This window comes from Colletotrichum orchidophilum (genome assembly GCF_001831195.1).
Source record: "Colletotrichum orchidophilum strain IMI 309357 chromosome Unknown Scaffold_135.1, whole genome shotgun sequence".
NCBI lineage: Eukaryota > Fungi > Ascomycota > Sordariomycetes > Glomerellales > Glomerellaceae > Colletotrichum > Colletotrichum orchidophilum.
Window position 1 is genome coordinate 35,642 of NW_019173091.1, and position 20,416 is coordinate 56,057.

At 53.5% G+C, this 20,416-nt stretch overlaps 5 protein-coding genes across 5 annotated transcripts; 2 read left to right on the forward strand and 3 right to left on the reverse strand.

Moving 5' to 3' along the window:
• Window positions 1–1,779: 1,779 nt before the first annotated feature.
• On the reverse strand, window positions 1,780–2,232 carry CORC01_11848 (uncharacterized protein; the record flags this gene model as incomplete). The annotated part of the gene is made up of 1 exon (XM_022623470.1): window positions 1,780–2,232. The coding sequence occupies one exon, from the start codon at window positions 2,230–2,232 to the stop codon at window positions 1,780–1,782; it is 453 nt and encodes a 150-aa protein (XP_022470010.1).
• A 1,214-nt stretch (window positions 2,233–3,446) lies between these two features.
• CORC01_11849 (uncharacterized protein) lies at window positions 3,447–6,794 on the forward strand (the record flags this gene model as incomplete). Its single annotated transcript, XM_022623471.1, has 1 exon — window positions 3,447–6,794. The coding sequence occupies one exon, from the start codon at window positions 3,447–3,449 to the stop codon at window positions 6,792–6,794; it is 3,348 nt and encodes a 1,115-aa protein (XP_022470011.1).
• Window positions 6,795–8,377: 1,583 nt separating this feature from the next.
• CORC01_11850 (Ras family protein) lies at window positions 8,378–9,333 on the reverse strand (the record flags this gene model as incomplete). The annotated part of the gene is made up of 4 exons (XM_022623472.1): window positions 8,378–8,619; window positions 8,732–9,007; window positions 9,091–9,205; window positions 9,322–9,333. 4 exons carry the CDS (start codon window positions 9,331–9,333, stop codon window positions 8,378–8,380), a joined length of 645 nt encoding a protein of 214 aa, XP_022470012.1.
• A 7,375-nt stretch (window positions 9,334–16,708) lies between these two features.
• CORC01_11851 (molybdenum cofactor synthesis domain-containing protein) lies at window positions 16,709–18,162 on the reverse strand (the record flags this gene model as incomplete). The annotated part of the gene is made up of 7 exons (XM_022623473.1): window positions 16,709–16,826; window positions 16,919–17,135; window positions 17,189–17,481; window positions 17,537–17,554; window positions 17,779–17,804; window positions 17,882–17,890; window positions 17,968–18,162. The coding sequence occupies 7 exons, from the start codon at window positions 18,160–18,162 to the stop codon at window positions 16,709–16,711; spliced, it is 876 nt and encodes a 291-aa protein (XP_022470013.1).
• Window positions 18,163–19,560: 1,398 nt separating this feature from the next.
• On the forward strand, window positions 19,561–20,282 carry CORC01_11852 (GMF family protein; the record flags this gene model as incomplete). The annotated part of the gene is made up of 4 exons (XM_022623474.1): window positions 19,561–19,563; window positions 19,647–19,749; window positions 19,851–19,984; window positions 20,094–20,282. The coding sequence occupies 4 exons, from the start codon at window positions 19,561–19,563 to the stop codon at window positions 20,280–20,282; spliced, it is 429 nt and encodes a 142-aa protein (XP_022470014.1).
• Window positions 20,283–20,416: the final 134 nt, after the last annotated feature.

Genomic DNA, 20,416 nt, shown 5'->3' on the forward strand with positions numbered 1-20,416 from the left:
AGTAACCTCGCCGTCACGCTCAGGAAAGGTGTCATAATCGCGACGGTATACCGCTCCTTCAGTCTGGATTGCATAGACATTTTCGTTCATGGCTCCATCCTCCCTTTCGAAAGCTCCCAGCAAATCGTGAGTCCACATACTATCCCATAATTGAACATTCGTGGTATCACCCTGGTCCGCTTGCGCTGCGCCATCAATCAATGTTGAGGAGATTAACGATGAACCGAAGAAGGAGCTACATCTCATAACGATCAGGAGATGCTCTGACTTGTGTAGTATATCCAACATCCAAAGATTAATCCTGTCTCTTCTGGACTTCCCAGCTCTCAGCTTCGTCAACAGATTTGATATCTTCAACCCGGGAGCAAGCATAAGCCACTCATAAGGGGTACCTGAACAAGTCTGTTCAAAACTGACGAGGCAGTGGCCCCCGGGGTGGGATCTGTCGCGATGTTGAAATGCACTCTTCGGGTTGGAGTACCTGTTACCGTTTTGGCAATCTGTGCAGGACTTGCACGAGCTAAGCGACGCCTTGGTGCTAGAAGCAAACAAAAGAAACCAGCTGCCGAGGTACACTGGGTCTTGTCCGCTGTCTTTGGGACTCGATCGACGGTCAACTTCTTCTTAGGTCGAAGAAATGCGTTGAAGCAAGATTTCGGGCGTTGGTATCCATCTATTTCTGATGATCCTGTCAAAGCTGACACACAGTTCTTCTGCTAGATTGGCTGCCCGGTACAGAGCAGCGGCAAGCTCGCGAGAGAATTTTGCCGAGAAAATATTACTTGACAGCTTTTCCAAGTTTTGCCGTACGCCCGTGGTAGCACCGAGTCCATGTGAAGGTGGCTGTGTGACACCAACAAAATCAGAGATTAAAGATTGTAGCTGACTCTCTAGAATCAAAGGTGCCGTTGAAGTTTCCAGCTTTTGCGGCTCGCCGTAAAGGGATTCGTATCTCTCATCCCCAAATCTAGGTTTGAGTCGACAGAACCTTTTCTCAAAATGCGCAATGTTAGTGACGAAGACCTTCCGATCGGCTGCATGGTGTGTTTCTAGATGAGAACCGAAGCCGCTTTTGGCCTTATAGTATACACCTTGGTCGCATCCGGCAAAATTGTGGGAGTCAACAATGTGTTTCGATCGATCAAGTGATTCAGTGTTTGGAAAAATTTGATCGCAAAAGGCACATCGTGTTTGACCCAAATGTCGGTCCCTCTGGCTTTCAATGAAGTAATCATCAATGCCTATTGCTTGGGCACATGTCCAGAACATTGAATAGCTAACGGATCCAGACTTCAGGTTTCGTGTATTAGGAACTGTTGCAAGGCCTGGATAACGGCTCTTCCTGTTTCCCTCGATTTTCGAAGACATGGACCCAGCTTCGTGATCCAAAGGCCCTCCAGAAAGACTGTCCGATCCACGCCGAGGAGTTGGTTGCAATGGCTGAGCGACGAGCTGCTGGAGAGATTCGGCGATGCTGGACACGCTGTCGCTCAACCTGGAGAGTTGACTTCGAGTTTCGTGGTGTTCTGATATGAAATGTTGCTTATTGGCTTGAGAAGTGGATCTGATCATCTCTTTGAGATGCTGGCGTTCTTTGGCTGATTCTTCAAAGACGATAGTCGAACGGTCCCTGCTTTCTTGATTCATCTGCAGATTGGTTTCCGTAAGCTTCTTGATGGCCTCGTGAACTGCAACAAGTTTGTCTAGTCCTCCGATGGATATCCAGCTGAAAAAAGGCAACTTAGTTTGGATATTTTGGTTATCGATACTATGTCAAGCTCACCCATTTATGGTGTTCATGTCAAGAACAATCTGCGACCGATGACGCGCCAGCTTAGACTCCATTTCGGAAAGCTCTTGGCTGCGCTTGTTTTGTATACCGTCGATGATCTTGCGGCGCTTCGAGGACTGTACATCTCCGGGTCGGTGAGATTTGGTCCAGGCATCCAGGTCCTGAGCACAATCTTCGAGACGGGAACAAAAGAGGGCAAAGTGTTGCACCCAGAAAGGTCGATTTTCGTCCAGCGCCTTTTCATCCAGCGTGTTGAGTAGAGACTGGAAATCAATGAGCGTCTTGGAGAGAAGGCCGGCTTCTGTCGTCAGCCGTTGAGCGCGAGCATCCGCTTCCTTCACGTCCTGGATAAAGGCGTTGAGCTTGACCAGTCCGCTGAGAACATGACCAGCGACGGATAACAAGCCGGCGACGCTGGCGGCTGCGGAAACTGCCTCCATCTTGCAAGTCTGGATGCTTTGCCGAGACTCAAAGAAAGGTCTGGAAATTGAGCAACGGCGGGGTTATGAACGATGGCTGGAGTCAGCCTGATGGTCATCACTGCCACCCACCTTGCGTATGGCGACAGCAGCACATTTGCTCCGCGCCAACGTTGATTGCTCTCATAGGTGGGCTGCATTCTTCCCCGCTTGTTGATTACGCGGAGAGGGCGGTAGCGCTTGACATAGCCACAGCTTGCATTAGTTATTGGCAATCCTGAAGTAAGCCTTGAAGTATAGCTGTGCAGGTTGCCTTAAAAGTGGCGAACGAGTTCAAGGCCTTGTTTTCATCCTTTGCATGTGTTGGTTGTGTCGCCTCTGATCACTGGTCTTTGAGGAATTAGACACCAGCAATGCTAGATACTATGCCCATGGCTGGACCAGGGTTGAACCATGAAAGCTATAGAGGTGTCACTGAGGGTATTGGCCGAGTCAGTCGGCATCTTGCATATGTAGTTCTCAAATATTGAAGTCATCGCCAATCTACATCCGCCCTATTCGTCGCTCTCATGTCAGATGGGATGTATGATGACTAGCAGCTCGTCGCGATCTCAAGCAAACAACATGGCGGGCCCTCAGAGACGGCTTCAAGTCACACTAGAGCTTCTGGCATGTTTTCGAGTCAGGCTTCCTTGGCAACTCATTCGTGGCGAGCCATCAGCTTCGAGACTATTGTCTCTCGACGCGGATTCAAAAATGGGCTCTCGGCCCGAATGCGTCAATTGTTTCAATCCATTGAAAGCTTGTGAAGAGGAACAAGTGAGAGTCGAGGACAAAGATGGAGTCGAGGCCCAGATTAGTACAAAGCATGTTCAATGATGGCCTTGCACCCTCAGGAACAACAAGAGACTGCATGAAAACCGCTAGCAAGGGAGACTTGCAAATGACTTCCTCCTTTGTGGTAGAAAAGGAAGGGGGAGGCAAGTGACGCTGAACTGCGGAAGAGAGAAGACGAGTAATAAATGGGAAGATAAAACCTCATTAGTGAAATAGAAAGTGTACAACTTTTGGGAGATGCTCTCGCGAAACATTCGGAAACGAGTTGGAAGACGCACCTCACTACAAGTTCAGACACCACCTACTATTCAGAACAACACAGCTTGACTTACAGAAGTGAGCCTACCTTGGACCAAAGTTGCTCAAGACTTCTTGAGCAAGTTTTGGGAGCAGAAGAAATGCCACCAAAGAAGTCAAACTTGGTGCCAGACAAAATCTGCCTCCCAACATTTCGCCAAACAGCAAACACCAATAACGGCTCCTCGAGTCAACAGCCACCGGCGCAAGCTCAACAATCACAACCGCCACAGCGACAACAACGGCAATATGAGTCCTTCACCTCGGATATAGACCTCGGTCCCTTGGAGCGCTATAATCTCCAAGGTCAAGAATACGGGACCGATGCGCAGTATCCCGCACAACGGTTCCCAGCAAACGCGAACACGGGCTTCAACTTCCCCCCCGCGGGGTCGTCAAGCACGATCCTCCCAAACATGCCTCAGCCGCAAGCCCAGTTCCCGATGACAAGTTTCATGCCAACCCGCGACGTCCGTCTGCCGCCAGCGCAGTACATAGAACCCAGCAACCAGCAGTACACCTACAACTACTCCTGTACTACTCCCCTCCAGCCCCAGCCGTCGAAGCGCAGGCTCTCCGATGTGGCCTCTGGTAGAGAAGGAGGTAGAGAAGGAGGAGAAGAAGATGGGCCAGAAAGACCGGCAAAAAAAACCAGACGGGCCCCCGCGCCTGACCTCGGCTTTTGGCAACCCGCCCTCTTCCGTAAACAGCCCTCACTCGAGGTCCGCGTCCCGATAGACAATGTATGCGACCACTGCCGGGCCGGCGGCCACCAGAACCAGGGCTGCAACGCCGACTTCGCCGCCCAGATCGAGTGCAACCAGTGCTGCCGGTACCGCAACCTCACGGACCCGAACCACGTCTGCAGGGTCCTCGACAGGGAGTACTGGCAGAAGCGCTTCGCCAACTCGCGGCCCTCGTACCCCACCCACGAGGAACAGACGAGCTGCTGCGCCCGGTGCAAGGAGAGACGCGGCAGCGGGCGCCCGGCGCTCTGCGACATGGACGACCGCGTCAAGATTGGGTGCACGCCGTGCAAGAATGATCGAGTACTATGCAGGGCGTACAACGAGCGGAAGGCGAGGGGAGTCGGCGTCGGGGTGGATCAGCCTGCCGAGTTGATGTGGAACCGGCCGGATCCCGCAGACGGCTCGGTGTCGAGGGAGCGCCGGCCGTGGTGGAGGCACATGTGCCAGGCGTGCCAATCGCAGGGCGGGAGACGGAAGGCGGAGCCGTGCTCCTGGATCAAGGACTTCCGGCTGGGCGACTACAAGTGCGCGCCGTGCGTCGAGAATAACATACCCTGCGTGGACCCCTGGACGGGGCAAGAGTACGCCACGCCGTACTTGTGGACTGGCCAGGGGGACAAGATCATCTATGACAAGACGACTGTGGCCAGGAAGGATCGGAACCGGTGCACCAACTGCGCGACAAACCAGGCCAACTGCCGGGGCTTCATCGGCGAGGGCGACTTTGCGTGTATTCGATGTACGTCCTGGGGCCTGACGTGCGAGCTGCCGGGTAACGGCAGTCGGCATCCGCCCCAGGAGCTCCCGGTCATGGACAGGAAGATGATCGGGTGGCCCGGGGGCACCAAGCACGCTTCCGACAAGGGTATGACGTTTCGCGGATGCAAGAGATGTCGGCAAAATGGCTTAAACTGCGATCGCAAGCGGCCGTGTGATAAGTGCTTCAGCCAAGGGGCGGCGGCGGAGTGCGACTCGTGGGTACTGGGCAAGGAGCTCTGTAAACGCGACCAGACCCTCGGCGACGATGCGCCAGAGTATTATATGGCTCTCGGGTACGGCCCCCGAGGTGTCGACGACGATCGGGCCATGTGCCTGGAAGACCGGCTTGTCGGACCAAACATGCCCAAGCATGCAGACATGATGGAACGACCTCCTGCTCCCGTCCCGGGTGAAGCCCAAAGCCTGGAGGGACAGCCAGTCCAACGTCAGTTCGGAGGAGCCGTTGGCAACGGATACGCCACCTTCTTCGGCGGGGACAGCGGGGTTGGCGGGACCGCACCGCCGCCGCGGGGCACGGCCGCAGCCGGATACCAGGATGTCACCGCACCATCCAATCCGCTGGCGTTCTTCGACCCGGCCCAGCCCTACGGCAACCAGGACCACATCCGCCTCCAACATAACAACATGATGTACGGCGATAACAACGCGGCCGCCAAGGCAACGGAGACCGGCGAAGGGTTCTCAAACTGGCTGGGCAACTACAACCAGAGCCGTCACCAGGCCGGCCCGAACAACCAAGACTTCAACGCCCAGGCTCCATTCGAAGGCCAGCCCCGGAACCAGAACGAGATCCAGTATATGCTGGGCAGTAGCTATTCCACGTCCTCCAAGGCCCTAGTACAAATGGCCGAGTCACCGCCGCCGATCCCCATCGACCCGCAACTCCAGGAGGCCATGGATGTCGGACCCGAAAGCAGAGCCCGAGATGACCGAGAGCAATCCGAAATAACCCGTGATATCAGCGGCTACATGGCGAATTATGCCAGAGCTACCCGCTTCGTGCCGATCGAGCTCCGCAACTTCAACCCGCCCGAAGTTGCCCAGACCCCGTCAGCCGCTCGTATCGGGCCTCCGCTCAGGGTCCTCCTGGAGTTGAAAGAGCAGCCCGCAGACGAAAGCCCCCGTCAACCGCCACCGCCTCCGTCGTGGAACCCCCCGCCTTACGACCCAAAGCTGCGCGATCTGCTCTCCAGGTGGAAGAAGCCCTCCCTCAACGTCTTCCACGACGTCCCCGACGCGCCCCTCGCCAGCGGCCAACAACCACACGACCAGCCCTGCGAGGAAGTCAAGCCCGGCGCCCCAGACAACATCTGCAAGCAAAACGTCCCCGATGGCGCCTTTTGCGAAAACCAGGAGCACGTGGCGGCACGCCCCAAACAGTTTGTCGTCTGCAACGACTGCAATCTATCCTCAAAAAAGACCCTCTTCGAAGGCCCGCACCCCCTTATGCGCGCCGAGTTCCTCAACATGCGCAACTACGCCTGCGGCGCCTGCGCCATCACAAACGAGAGCTCCGCAGCCTTTGGCACGCCGGAAGTGCCCCTGAATCCGGTGACGGGGTGCCTCTGCGCGGCCAAACTCCTCGGCCGGAGGCTGTGCCAGCACCACCGGTACCAACTGGCGCAGCGGCTCATGGTGCAGGTGTCACTGGTGCTCGAGTGGGCGATTACCAATTTTGGGCCGAATATGTGTCTTTTCTGCAAACAGGACGGCGTCCACGCCAAGGGCGTCGAATCCGCGGGCGACAAATGGACAGAGTCGTTGGTATACGTGTGCCTCAACTGCGAGGGTGTTGTGCGCGAGAGCGTAAAGAGTGAGATCATGCCGGGCATACAGGCCTGGATGGGTGGGAGTCACCCGTTTTCTCTCTTTCAGGAGCCCTGGATGCCTATGGAGGGTGTAGAGCAGGAAGGCTTGTGATAGGATCCCTCAATCTCTCAAGGGAGGAAAGGCTTGGATGAGTAGGAGGAGGTCTATTGACAGCGCTGGTGGCATATTTTTTTTTTTCGTTTGCTTGGATTCGGATTGGACAGACGCGATTTAGGTTGATACTACGGTGACGGTGAAGCGTACATGGCGCATTGCAGGTGTTTCGTTTAGTAGAAAAAGAAAGTGTTCGATTCTGACACTTTCGTTCCGGGCCGTAAGATGTATTTGGTTGGAGGAAGGCAGGGAGGGCACACGCCGTTGAGAAATGGATATGAGGTTCTGGGTGACTCGCGGCTGCATGTCTAAACTAAGGTAACGGGGCAGCTCGGGTTGTGTAATTGGGTAGTAGGCTGCAGTCTTGGGGGGGACTTGTTGAGAGGTGCCATAAGCAAGTTGCATGTAGTTTGGGTTCGTTTCTTGTGCCCTAACGTACTAATGACAGATTAGCAGCGAACTAGAAACTGAGGGGTTTCTTTTGGCATCGGAACTTAGATGTAAATGTTACGGATATGCAATACGGAGTATTTGGCCCTTATGAGGGATAGGAGTCGGCACAGAGACAGACCTCCCCTTGTGGTCCCCTCCCTCATATCAATACATGACCTTAGCTAGCGTACACATTGAAATACAGTAAACTAATCTATCGTCATCAACCGTCAGAAATCAAGCTGGCTAGTTGATTCCAAGACGATCTCCATGAAATCAACTAAGTACTGGATGCTAGATATATTTGTAATGCCATCTTGAATCAAAGACATGTGGGCGGAAGAATGCTAGTCCCAAGTGAACAAACCCTCACACAACTCTAGCTCAACCGTTGAAAGTCACATCCAGGGCAAGGTAATCATATCTCAGATGGACTGACGTAAAGGGAATCTGTATGACTTGGCGACTGACTCTGACCTAAGAAAAACCTTGCGGTGTCTCAGAAGAAAGAAGAAATTACAGTATGAAAAGAAAAAAAAAGGAGTACCGATATAAAGAAGAGACAGAGACAAGCCGATGTTTGGTCTCAAATAACCCTCCCAGTGTGTAGTAAAGAAACTCGAATCCCACCCCTTCCCCCACAAGGTCTTGCGGCCAATAGTCTCTGGCTGGTAGACCGCAATCCTTTCTTCTCTGCCGCTACACCACACGATGAGGATCCTGCCAGACAGCCTTGTGAAAAGGACTCTCTTCTTATGTCCCCTGCCACGTACAATCGTGTGCGATGACCATGTCCATGAAGTTGCCCTGAAAAGAACAAGTTCCAAAAAGTGCAGCAAGTCAGAACCCGACTCCCCGTCCGATGCAGCACAAATAAGTTTTTGATCATTGGTCCCCCACGTCAAGATGTCTTTCTCCAACCGACATTTGCTGGGCCTGCTTGGACCGTTCAAAAGTCCAGACGGGGGAGAAACTGTGCGTTTGGCATCAACCAGCAGCATCCACTAGCCCAGTCAAGGCTCAAGGTATCTCACGACTCTCAGGCCGCCTGGTTCGCCACTACCCCTCCCTCCTGCTCTCCCTCCTGCTCTCTCTCTAGCTCTCTTCATTGCGCGCTCTCTCCCCAGGTCCAAGTCGAAAAGGACCGCTCACATTATTACGCACTTGGAGCAGCAACCTGCCTCTTGCTCGCCGCCCTCAACATCCATGGGCTTCGGGGGTCCGTTGATGCCAGAGGCGCCACCACTGCCGGTAGAGTAGCCCTGCATCTCTCGGTTGTATCGACGGATTTCGCGGACAATGTCGTAGAAAGCCTTGTCGACGTTGATGCGAGACTTGGCCGATGTCTCAATGAACTTGCACCCGAATGACTTGGCAAGAGCCTCTCCCTCTGTGGAACAAAATAAGTTAGTCATCAACTCAATTAATCAATCATCAAACCATGGGCCTATATGTTGGAGGCGCTATCATGCAGTGATGCGGCGCAGCATTCAAAAACATACCCTGTCTTGTGACCTCTCTCTCGCCCTCCAAATCGCACTTGTTGCCGACGACGACCATGGGGAAGTAGTCCTTGTCCTTTACTCTTAGGATCTGCTGCTGGAATGTGGTGATTTCCTCGAAGCTCTGGCGCGAAGTGATGGAGTAGACCAGCAGGAAACCCTCTCCCGTTCTCATGTACTGCTCACGCATGGCGGAGTACTCTTCCTGGCCGGCAGTGTCGAGGACATCGAGCAGGGCAACTTCCTCGTCAATGACGCACTGCTTGCGGTAGGAATCTGTAGTTGAGAAGAGCCAGGTTAGTGGGCGGCTAATTCACGGTCGCATCGATCAGTAGGAAATGATGATCGGGGCGACGCACCTTCAATCGTCGGGTCATATTCGTCGACGAAATGGCTCTGGATCAATTGAATGGTCAAGCAGGATTTACCGACACCACCGCCACCGACGACGACCAGCTTGTACTCTCTCAGAAACTGCAAAAAGATGATGGATTAGTAACAGGTCGATGGAAGCGAGAGATGAGGCAGGGGATTGAGAGCGGGACGTCGCGCGACGTCGCGAGGACGAGGAGGAAGACAAGACGACGAACCTTGGACGCCATTGTGCTGTGATGATGTGTTGATTGATGGTTGTGATCTCGACGGGTCTTGTTCGCGCTCGATGTTGATGGCTTGAAGCAGCAGCGGCGGCGGCGGCAGCTGGGGGCAGGATACGGGCGAGATCCGGGAAACAGGCAGGAGCAGCCAGGCGATTGGCGTTCGACGGATTCGGAAAGGGCTCAGCGAGTTGGGATTTGCGAGACTGCGTGAGCGTGGGATGAAAGGAGTGCTTTGGCAGCGAGCGAAACGACGGGTGGGAATCTGGGACGGCACAGGCCGGATTGCGAAGCTTAAAGGTGAAACGACGAGGTCGATGGCAGGAATCCGGGACTGACAGCAGACAGTCTTTCGAGAAGGAGAATGAGAGAATGGGGTGGTGTTTCGTTGTTGCTAAGGGGGGGGCTTTTTGGCAAAATGTGGAGATGGGGGAACGGGTCGGTCCAGTGGTAGGCAAGGAAGGACCTGCACTTTGCCTCTGCTCCTGCTTCTGGCGCTATGTACTGGTGCTTGTGCTGGTGCTGGTGAAGGTGTGGATTCGTGTGCTCTGCTCTGCTCTGCTCTGGGATTAAGAAGGGGCCTGGGCAGGAGGAAGGGAAGCAAGGTACGAAGCTGAGGTATCGATCAAGACTGGGGTACCTGCTCTTGCAGTTGCTGCACGGCGGAAATCGCAGTACACCCACTCACTCCGCAGGTGTGTATTTCTTACATCGACCTTCCCTGCCGTCCCTGCCTCCCATCCCTCCCCTTCGCTCTTTCCCGCGCCTTGCCCTTTTTTTTTTTTTTCTTTCCTCTCCCTCTTCCACCCTGGTCTGTCTGGGACCCTAGTCTCCCATTGCCAACCAGATGGGCAGAGCAAGGAAGGTGGTGTATCCGTTCATCCAGCTCGTCCAGAAACCTAACGGTATGTAATTCCAAGGCAAACAGTAACGTGCGGCTTTCATTACACAGGGGGAATAGGGATGCCACACTTGCTATCTGTTTTCACATTGGGACGGAATTAGAGGTGACGGGGGAGTTGAGAGGTGAATAAGAGAACGAGGTGAAGCCTGGGACGGATCGGACGGGGTGTGCTTGTAAAGATTCCAGTTCAGGGCAGGTCTGGCTCCGTCTGCTTTGGTCTCGTCTGCCCTCTTACCAACCGCAGTACGGGCAGTACGGAGTGAGGTAAGTACTGCTGCTGCTCATCTTGCCTTCCGGCGGCCTTGTCTCGTCTGCCGTGCCCGGCCAAGTCGACACGGGCGTGCCACCAGGTCTGGCCAGGTCCTTTTTGCCGTCCGTCGCGCACTTGTTCTTCATCTCTGCCCCCTTCTCATGAGACGAGAGGCCCAATGCGCGCGGCTCCTATCACACTAGGCGCTCTTTTCGATCGCTGTTTACGATGTCAGGTATCTAAGCCAAGACACCTCGATCTTGTGTCTTGTTCATTACCTCTCTTTTTCGCAATAGACAGGAGAGCGGCTGGCTGGCACCGGTTTGGCGTTTAGCGCTGGGCCTACCTATGATTTGACGACGAGACTCGCAGAAGGCCCAGGCACACATCACCAACGTCACTCACCACTGCGTTCCTGTGCCTTGTGCGAACTTTGAGGTATTACGCGACGTGCGCTACGTAGATAGAGCACATGTCGGCCGAGTGAAAGCAGATCAATAACGACCTTTCCGGCGGAAGCGCTATTTGCGACCGGGGCGTCCTCCATTACCAATCACTTGATGGTTCTATGGGCCCGTCTCCAAGCAAGGAAAGGGGGGAATTACACAGATTGACAAAAGCCTGGGGTCGCAGTGCCAGTTGATCATGATACCTGTGACCTGTGACCGTATCCCTCCATTTGTCGTACGGCGCTATTCTATGCATCGCGGAGAGATGAATAATCCCGCCAAACAAAGGGATTGAAGAAAAAAATAATTGGTAGACGATTACCCCCAAGGCTCGAGTGAAGGTGAGATTTGACCGGGGACGGAAAGAGGGACTTGTAAGTGGAAGTTTATCACGGCGACCTTCTGGTCCAGTACACTAGCGTCGGCTGCAGCAGGGGAGGGGGGCCTTGGAACCATAAAAAGAGCCCTGGTGCAGACGCCTGCAGATGCCCACCAAGCAGCGAAGCGGTCGAGGGGAGAACATTGATGAAGCGCAAGGGGGAAACGCACAGAAACGATCGAATAAAGTAGTGAGTGGACTAAAGGGAAAGAAAAAGAGGGGGGGAAGGGTGGGCCGTCGTGGTTCGTGCGAGTGGGAGCGAGATGGGGGGATCCCACCTCAGGGCTCAGGCACTAGAATCAAAGGTACGTATCCACTGACAGGGGAAGGAACAAGCTGCAAATGCGAGTGACCCCAGCGGCAATTCCCAAGTGCTGACAGGGGTGTCAGAGGTAAAGGTGGGGTAGATGCACTTAAGCGTCAAGCTCGAAGTTTTCATCCCCTTATGTAATCCGTCAAGAACGCATTCATGATACCTTACCTCTGCAGCACCTCTACGATGGAGTTTGGTATGCAAATATATCATCGCTGCTAGATATCGCTCCAATTTGATCTCGCTGCGTCGATAGGTACCTGTATTGTGAAAAGTTAAGGCGGCGTCTTCACCGCTTCCGTTGTGGTGTCATGTCGTACTGCGCCTAATACAATGTCCGGATATAAGCCCCGGTTCTTCGGTCACTTCATCTGAGCAGAAGGCCGATGTGGGAGCAGCAAAAAGACGTATCGCATCGTGAGGCTCGTCAGCCCCACACTGCTGATTGCAGTAATAATACGGCGCAGAATGAGATAACCTGTTTACATACCCTTGCAGCATCGTTATTGATATGTTCGTTGGCAACGAACCTGTACTATGTAACCCCAAGCTAACGTTACGTATCTCACCGGGGCTCATGGCGGAAGCTTGCTTCCTGCTAGATAGTAGCAGTCAGCAACTTCGTTACACGTGCGACAGATGAATAAGAAAGAGATCATGCCCGAGAGAAGACGAATTGCTCAAGTCGACCGTGTCCGCAGCCTGCTACGGCCGATGGTGACGCGTAGAACCGAGACATGCACCGAGGTCTAACCAACTTGCGTCAGGTATTGCAATCATTATTCGAGGCCCTCTACTGATGTGGAAAAATTCCTAACCATCCCTCCAAGAAAACTGTTGACCAGTCTTCTTCATTACACAGCCAGATCGGCATGCGCTCAATTCGTGATATTACAGTGGTCATATCTGACCTGGAAACCCTGAAGCCAGCTTCACCACGAGCTGCTCGGAGACAGGGCCGTATGTAGTTAAAGGGGGTTGAGGCGCGAGTGGTTCTCTCCTGCAGAAAGCTCTGACCACGTGGGGGCTTATGGCCTGCACACATTCGCACTGTACCAACGGTAGCAGGACGGCAGGCGCAATGCCTCCACTCCAGCCTTGCAACTCCTACACCCTCGGGATTCCGTATCCGCCTCATAAACTCTACACTCTACGGATACACTTCCATCAAACGACCTCCCTTACCTACAAAATGGCTACGCGGTCTAGACCCCGTCATCGGATGACCTTTTTGGCTGATCCGAGGTTGTTGGAGCTCCAGCTGATTCGGGCATCATCCAGACACACTTGCCTTCGGCCACAAGTTTCGCTGGCTCGGCCCAACATCGTCCAAATAGCTACGAATGGCCTCTATCGCTTGACAGCAGCCGGAACTTCCTGTATCGCCATCTGAAAAGCACTATTGAGCCAACCCAACACCAATTGATGAGCCTCCTGCAGTGTTTCGACGGCTTACTGCAACATGATACAGCTGCCAAGCATACGCCAGAGAAGCGAGATCGCCACTTGCCCAACACTCTTCCTGGTGCAAGTTCGTCTGCTTGCGGCCCCCTTTCCCACCGACTTGAGCCTCTTTGAGTTCTCCATTTCCACGTAGAGATCTGTTGTTACATGGCTGGCTCTTAGAACGATGTTCGTATCGTCCAGTACACCGCGCACTTGGCCCTCGACCGATCTTTGTGCGTTGTGGCGCAGAGGCTGGCTCAGCTCAACTTTTACGCACATCCCATTCCAACCAACTTGGGCCCGGAGGTCACGGAGAACCTGTGTGCCTGTGTGAGAGTTCCCACCACTTGCTCCCTTCCACCGCACCCGTCAAATCAAGCAACCCATCAAAGACGCCCTCGTCTGCACATGACAGCAGCGTAAGCAGCAAGGGACGACGCGTTGGAATGTAGAAAGGCACCCTGAGCTGTTTTCACCTGAGGGCGCACGACATCGTCTGAAGTTACCAGCGGCGCATACAACTACGTTGGTCGAGATACAGGACCCCGGAGCAACGTGTCGAGCACCATGTCACAATTCGGCAATTCTCAACCGACGTTGTGAACCCCTTGCCACCTCGATGTACGAATGCCATGCCAGGGGTTGAACGCAGCAGCAACGGCCCTCTCGAGTCTCTAGCGACTTTGCTTCAGTAAGCCATTGCGGATCCTTGTACAACGGTACACGCGCATCTAGCAGACTACCACCGCATTAAGCCCATGTCAACGTAACCCAAGAAAACAGAGCAGCTCGCGATGATGGTGACACCCGCCAGCCCATACAGGAGTGCGAGAACAGCAACAACCATCAAAAGTCCTTGGTCGAAGCAAGTTGACGGATTTCATCGCATTCTCGTCCTTGATGCTGCAGAGCCACACTTGCCTAGGCGCAAATGGTCAACTGTATCCGTACTGGACAATCGTATTTGGCTGGCTCGAGCATCATGCGTACTGTACGCGCGTTTATCGGCACGGTACGTACCAGGGATATCAACAAGAGATGAGGGGCCAATAGCTGCAACCCGTCCACCGTAGGTATATCCCTACTCAGTGCAGTATCCGTACCAGGGCCAAACCGCAGTCAGCGCTTGCTTTGAACCCTTCAAGTTTCCCGTTTCAACGGCGCAACTGTGACTACAGCACCTCGGTCCCCAAAGTCGCTAGGGAGCTTCTGTCATTATGACAGAATGGGTCGAGCGTGCGTCTGTTCAAAGCATTCCGAAGCTTCTCAACGGCATGGAATTCGACGTCCATAGAACTGAACTTTAGCCGCAACCACACCCAAAACTACGGACTGAAACGATGTTGCTTCCACCTACATCCCTTGCGTCCTGGGTTTGAGCCAAGACGCCTGGCCCTGACATCTGAACTTTGGCTCGCTTGCTTCTACCATAACCCAGCGCCTTGACTAGACTCAGACTCCAGTCAGACAGCCGCCAACCACGCTGCATGGCCCACGTCAGATCTCACCAGTTTTGACCATGCAACGCACGGAGAGCACCAGTTCACGACATACTCGTCGTCGGTCAAGAGAGTCCCAAGCAGTGCCTAGGAAGCTGTTGGTGGCTCTTACGGAAGGCAGCTTTGATTCGTTCACTGTCAACGCTTCAAGGCCATAGCGCTTGACGACCGGCCCAAACTTACGCTGGCTCTTGCGCCGCCCGAGCTGGCATAGCCCGACCGGCAAGACAGCGCTGATCATCTTCCCACAAACACCACCATCAACTTGGTCGATCTCTGTCGACATCGCGCTCAGATCTCTTTTTTCGTCCCTTCACGTGTTTCCATGCCTTCAAGTGGATGCAATTGCGGCGTTCTCGGGCCATGTTTCTCTGCGTCTTGGGGCTCTCGCATTCTGGATCGTTGTACAGCCCCCTACTAAAGCAACGGTGTAAGTCATGTTAACCAAATCTACTGGGCCGACCCAGCCTTGATCGCGTGTTCACCAGGTCAGAGCATTATTCGTTCCACGGCGTACGTTCATCCCCTCAAACGACTAGAGAGATGCCTGGTCTCCGTCAATGTCAGCATCTAAGCCACCTTCGAGGTAGCAGACTACCTACCAATACCCCAGGTTCTGGCGCAGCCACAAATTGCCATGCCGCGATATCGGGGCTCGAAAGAAGCACAGGACTGCGAGGGTTCACGTTGGTTTCTAGAATCTTGGCCACCAGGGCAGAAGGGCGGAAAGCACAGGACTGGTCAGGAGTACCCTGCACCATCGCCTCCATGTGGCCATTGAACAGGAAGCGGCGATATGGGACTGTCGTTCTCTCATCCGCGCCAGACTATCTTGTCAAGAAACAGTCTCTTTTCGAACCATGCTGCACCTTGAACATAGTAAACCGAATTGATTTCCACGATATTGTTGGAGGACTGACCTCAAGCTCGGCCAAGTGCACAGTGCGACGAGACATGGAGGGATGAAGTTCCGGACAGGCCACACAGTAGATGGCCAATCCATGTCCGGAGGGCGATAATGCGACGACTGGGTTGTGCTATGTAGTCGCAGACATGCTTTTGTGGAGCATGAGCTGACCTTCCAAAGTTCCATCGAGTCTTTACATTCGGCTGACTCGATACAACAGGCATAGCGCGGCCGAAGTGGTTGCTCAAAGTCTCGAAAGGTTTCCTCAGTCATGGGGAAGCAAAGTCGTCGATAAGGATTCGCGAGCGACAGCCCCATCGTGCCGTCACGAGACGGAGGTGTAGCCAAACGTTGTCGAGCACCGTCAGAGATAGCACCGAGCTCCTATCCACACTCATCTCCTGACGAAACGGGGCCAGTCTCCAATCGGTAGGTAACCGTGCTAGGTAGTATACCTATCTCGCTCGCAGGCCGCCATCATAATTGGCAATTCGAGAACTGCAGGACCGTGGTGTGCTCAATAACTGCAACAGAAGCTCGTCATTCTAGAAGCCCTTGATGATCATTTCGATCCACCCCTGGCCTGCAGAAGTGCAATCTGCACCCAGCGCGTGGTGGTGGCCGAGGCGGCGACCCGTGCAGGGGAGCTTCTTGGCTTCAGGCATGCGGCGCCTATCATTTCTGACATGGGGTTCGCAACGATCGTCGCAACTTCTGGGTCAAGTTCGGCTGTTGGTCGTGGCTTGAATGATGAGGTTCATCGTCTGCGACGCCATGTCTGTGACTGCGAACTACGCTGGACCACAACACCACTGAATCAAGAGCTCCATCATCCTCTTAGACTGAAATTCGCCGTGTTGAAAGTCCCCACCAGTGCCCACGTGCGGTCTCCGCGCGTCCGTATTCCGAGTCTTGAAGTCTCTTCAAGAGTTTACTCGGCGATTCAAATGACCTTATTGATAGGGTTTTCAGATTGGCAACTAATGCCACTTGAACGACTCATAAAGTGCTTGGAATTTTCCACAGGAAGAGATAACATCATCTAGGTCTAGTAAACGTTGGCTGCTCCAGCATTGAGAAGCCAATCATCCTAGAATTGATCCGCAAGCACTTTCTATTCCAGATGACAGAATTACAACCGGGTATCCCGAAGAGCCTTGTTATTGCCGCAACTGTGCAACTTTCTTCGGGATCGTGGGGGTTGCAATTTAATTTGAGTTCAAGTTTGCTGCCATTATTCGAGATCTTTTCCTGCTTCGCCCTGGGTATCATCCTCACCCTCCGCGTTTACACGTTTACCTTCGACACCTTGGACGACTTCGGCAACGATGCTCTCGATATAAGCCTGGTCCCTGTAGTCAAAGTCAGCCATCTAACTTTCAAGATGATGAAATCATCCACAGCCGTAACCTGTCTGCATATTTCTCGGTAGCTGATCACTTACCTTCCAACCAGCGTCACTGTGCCGTTCTGGCCCCACCGAGGGTAGCTGCCAACCTTGACGCCCTTAGGCTCGACCTTGGCCGCGAGCTGCGTCAAATATCCGGCAACGGCGCTCTCCGGGAGCGGAGTAGAGATGAGCACGCGGCAGAGACCCTTACCCTCCGGATCGGTGAGTCGGGGGACGATGCTCGGTTTCAGTCCGTCCAGGAGTTTCTCAACTGTCCAGCGTCGTTAATCAACCACCTCGGAAGGAAATTTTGGCAAAACTTACAGAGTCGTGGAACGCCTGGCAAGATGTGGATGTTGCCATTGACAACGTTGACCGGCACCCAGAGATCCTCGTGGGGAAAGAGGAACTGCTTGCCGGGGTCGCGCTTCTCGTCGGTTGGAAGGATGACCATTCGCAGCTTGGCCTGCAGGGCGGGAGAGTCGACGTCCCAGTTAAAGTCTGGCTGGCCTGGATGAGGCTTCGACAGCTTCTTCATCTTCTGGAAAGCTTCCTGATTCAGAACCAGGGATAGGTCAAAGGCCTTTGCTATTGACTGGTAGGTGATATCGTCGTGACTGCCAACTGCTCAGCAATCAAACGTCTTTTGAGGATGTGACTTAGGTTTCTTACGTTGGGCCGATGCCGCCGCTGTAAATCTCAAATTAGCTTGGTCATCGTTGCTATGGGATTGAGGAAACGCACCTGGTGACCACGAAGTCGTAACGATCACTCATGCGCCTGACAGCTTCGACAATTTCGCTCTCGTCGTCTTCAATGACCTCGACTCTTTTCAAATTCTGTTTCGGGATCAGGCACACTTCCGGGCAACACTCATTGAAGTTCAAAAACTTACAATGCCCAAAGAGAAGCACCACTTGGCCATAAAAGCTGAATTGGTCTATGTCGGCGGGTTAACACTGGAATCACCACAGGTCTGCTTGCCAGTCTGACAGGCTTCGAGCGCCATCTACTCACATCAACCGTCTACGAATTATGACGAAGTGTTAGCCAATCATTGAATTTCGATGGCCGCCCGGCCCCCGTCATTAAGACTCTCTCACCTTTCCGCCGAGAACTTCATCTCCGATGATGAGACACGCCGCCGTGTGAATCGTGCGGGTGTTGCGTTCGTCGGCCGAAACCATGATTCTGCTGCGGGCGAAGCCGGAGATTGGGAAAGCGGCGGGCTTGACGGCTTGTGTTATCGACTGGGCCGAGGGGAGATGCCGAGACAGCTGGGTGAGTCGGGCCAACATGAATAAACCCCGCCTTAGTGTATGTGGGTGGTTGTGTAGAGAGAGGTGTGTGTGTGTGTGTACCTCAACTCTATCTACTCAGATACAAAATTCACGGGTTTTCGTCTCACAAAAGTCGATGATGTCATGTGTTGGGGATGGACAGCCTATCTCCAATGGAAAAAGGTTCGGTAGAGCAAGGGATGTCACGACGAACGGGGAAGGTTTACGGCAATGGGGCATGGGAACTCTGGTGGAAGAGATGCAGGGTCTCTTTGGTTAGCAACCGAGGGAGGAGGGAGGAGGGAAAAGGCGTCAGAAAGCACGAATCAAATGATGAGATGCGGCGGATCGGAAGGCTTTCTGTTGCGCAGTTCTTTGGGGCTCCGAGCTCCGGTTCGGGGCGAGCGGAGGTGTTCCATTGCTTTAGACGGTACAGCGTTTAGCGGGATCACGTGATTCATTTGCTTCTCTGCATTTTACACAGTACCTTGCGCATAATTACTGGCCAAGCAGTCCCAAACATGTGCCCACCTACAGAAACTAGCTAGAGCATATTTGCTACAGGGTATATTCCGCCAAAGCTGGAGAGTTCGCAAAATGGGTTCTTTTGGAACCAGAACTCTTGATGCAAGTCTCCAATAACTGTTGTGGTTACTTGTTATGGTCACATGAAAATCATGACCTGTGAACTTGCGTAAGATGCGGGGTTTCTCTGATCAAAGCTGCGATTGCCTCAACTCTACGGATACAAGGTCATTGAATCGACATCTATTGCACTCAACATGGTTTTGGTGTGAGAATCGTGCGCCAGCTATCATACGCAACATCTTTCAACTCGATGGTACTCTATTGCAGAACCAATTCCTCGGCATATTTCCGCCTTACTTTGAAGAGAAGTACAGCTGGTTTTTTTTCCTATTCTGGAGAAAGCCCATTTTTAAACAGTCTAGGGTGAATTTGAAGTTGCTACATGGAGAATAAATCGCGTCTGACCAAATAGTTGTCGGAATCGCTTCGCCTGCAAGATGGCCGAAAACCGGCAGTAATCCGAGGACGACTTGAAAGCTCTCGTCCGTCGGGAGGTGGTGGTGGGTGAGGTCACTGGTGGGGCCCCACCCAAAGGCGCGGGGGTTTCGTTGCGCTGGTCTCAACTCCGTTGGAGGCGGGGGAGGGGTGGCTTGACTTTCGGCCTGACATTTCTTAGCGTTTGCGACGCCGCGACAAGCTTCCTTAACCAAAGCCTCGAGGACCCTGGAGATCGTAACACTTTTGTAAAAGACAGCTTTGATCCTTTGAGCTTTTGATTTCCTCGTCGTCGCCGTCGTCGTCGTCGTCGTCGTAGTCGTCGTCGCATACATCGAGCGGGACTACGTTGTATTTCGCCCTATTTTACCTCTCCTCGGAGCTTCCATAGCCATGGTACGTGATCAAGCTTTCCTGTCGCATTCACAAGCCTCGAGTGAGCCACGCATGCTGACAGAAATGCGCTGCTCTCCTTCTAGGCCTCCGAATCGCGGCTCTACACCTTCTCCCAGGAGACAAAGGATCACCTGCGCAAGTTCCGCCTTGGAACCTCGCGATCCAACGACCCTCAAGCTGTCATATGTATGTATGTCTCTGTTTCGGTCCAATGTCGTCTTCCGATGGACACCCTATGTGTCAAACTACGGGGTTTTTGTGATGTTGATTCCTCCTTTTCTCAATAGACTACATTGATAAGAACACGCACGAGATCAAGCAGGACGACGACAGGGTTGTGTACAAGTCGCTCGAGGAGATTAGCGACGACCTCCCGGACCACAGCCCGCGCTTTATCCTGCTGAGCTACCCGCTCACATTGGTATGTAGCTTTTGTTACCTGTTCTTCAAGATGGATGACTACGACACGAGAGAGGAATGAGAAAGAGAGAGAGAGACAGAAGCTGACGACTCTGGATGATTTTCCGTAGCCCTCCGGCCGCTTGTCGGTCCCATACGTCCTACTCTACTACCTCCCCATCACCTGCAACAACGAGATACGGATGCTGTATGCTGGCGCCAAGGAGCTGATGCGGAATACGAGCGAGGTCGGCCGCGTGATTGATATTCAGGAGGCGGAAGACCTGGAGGAAATACCGCAGAAGTTGGGCTCTGCGTGAAGAGGCGGGGGAATTTGAGAAGATGCATGAGTGTGTTTATCGCGGGGGCACGCATTTATAGACAGTGACAGGGGAACCACAGGCTTGACCCCGTCGTGATGAAGAGCGGAACGGTCGTCGGCAGCATTCGCGCA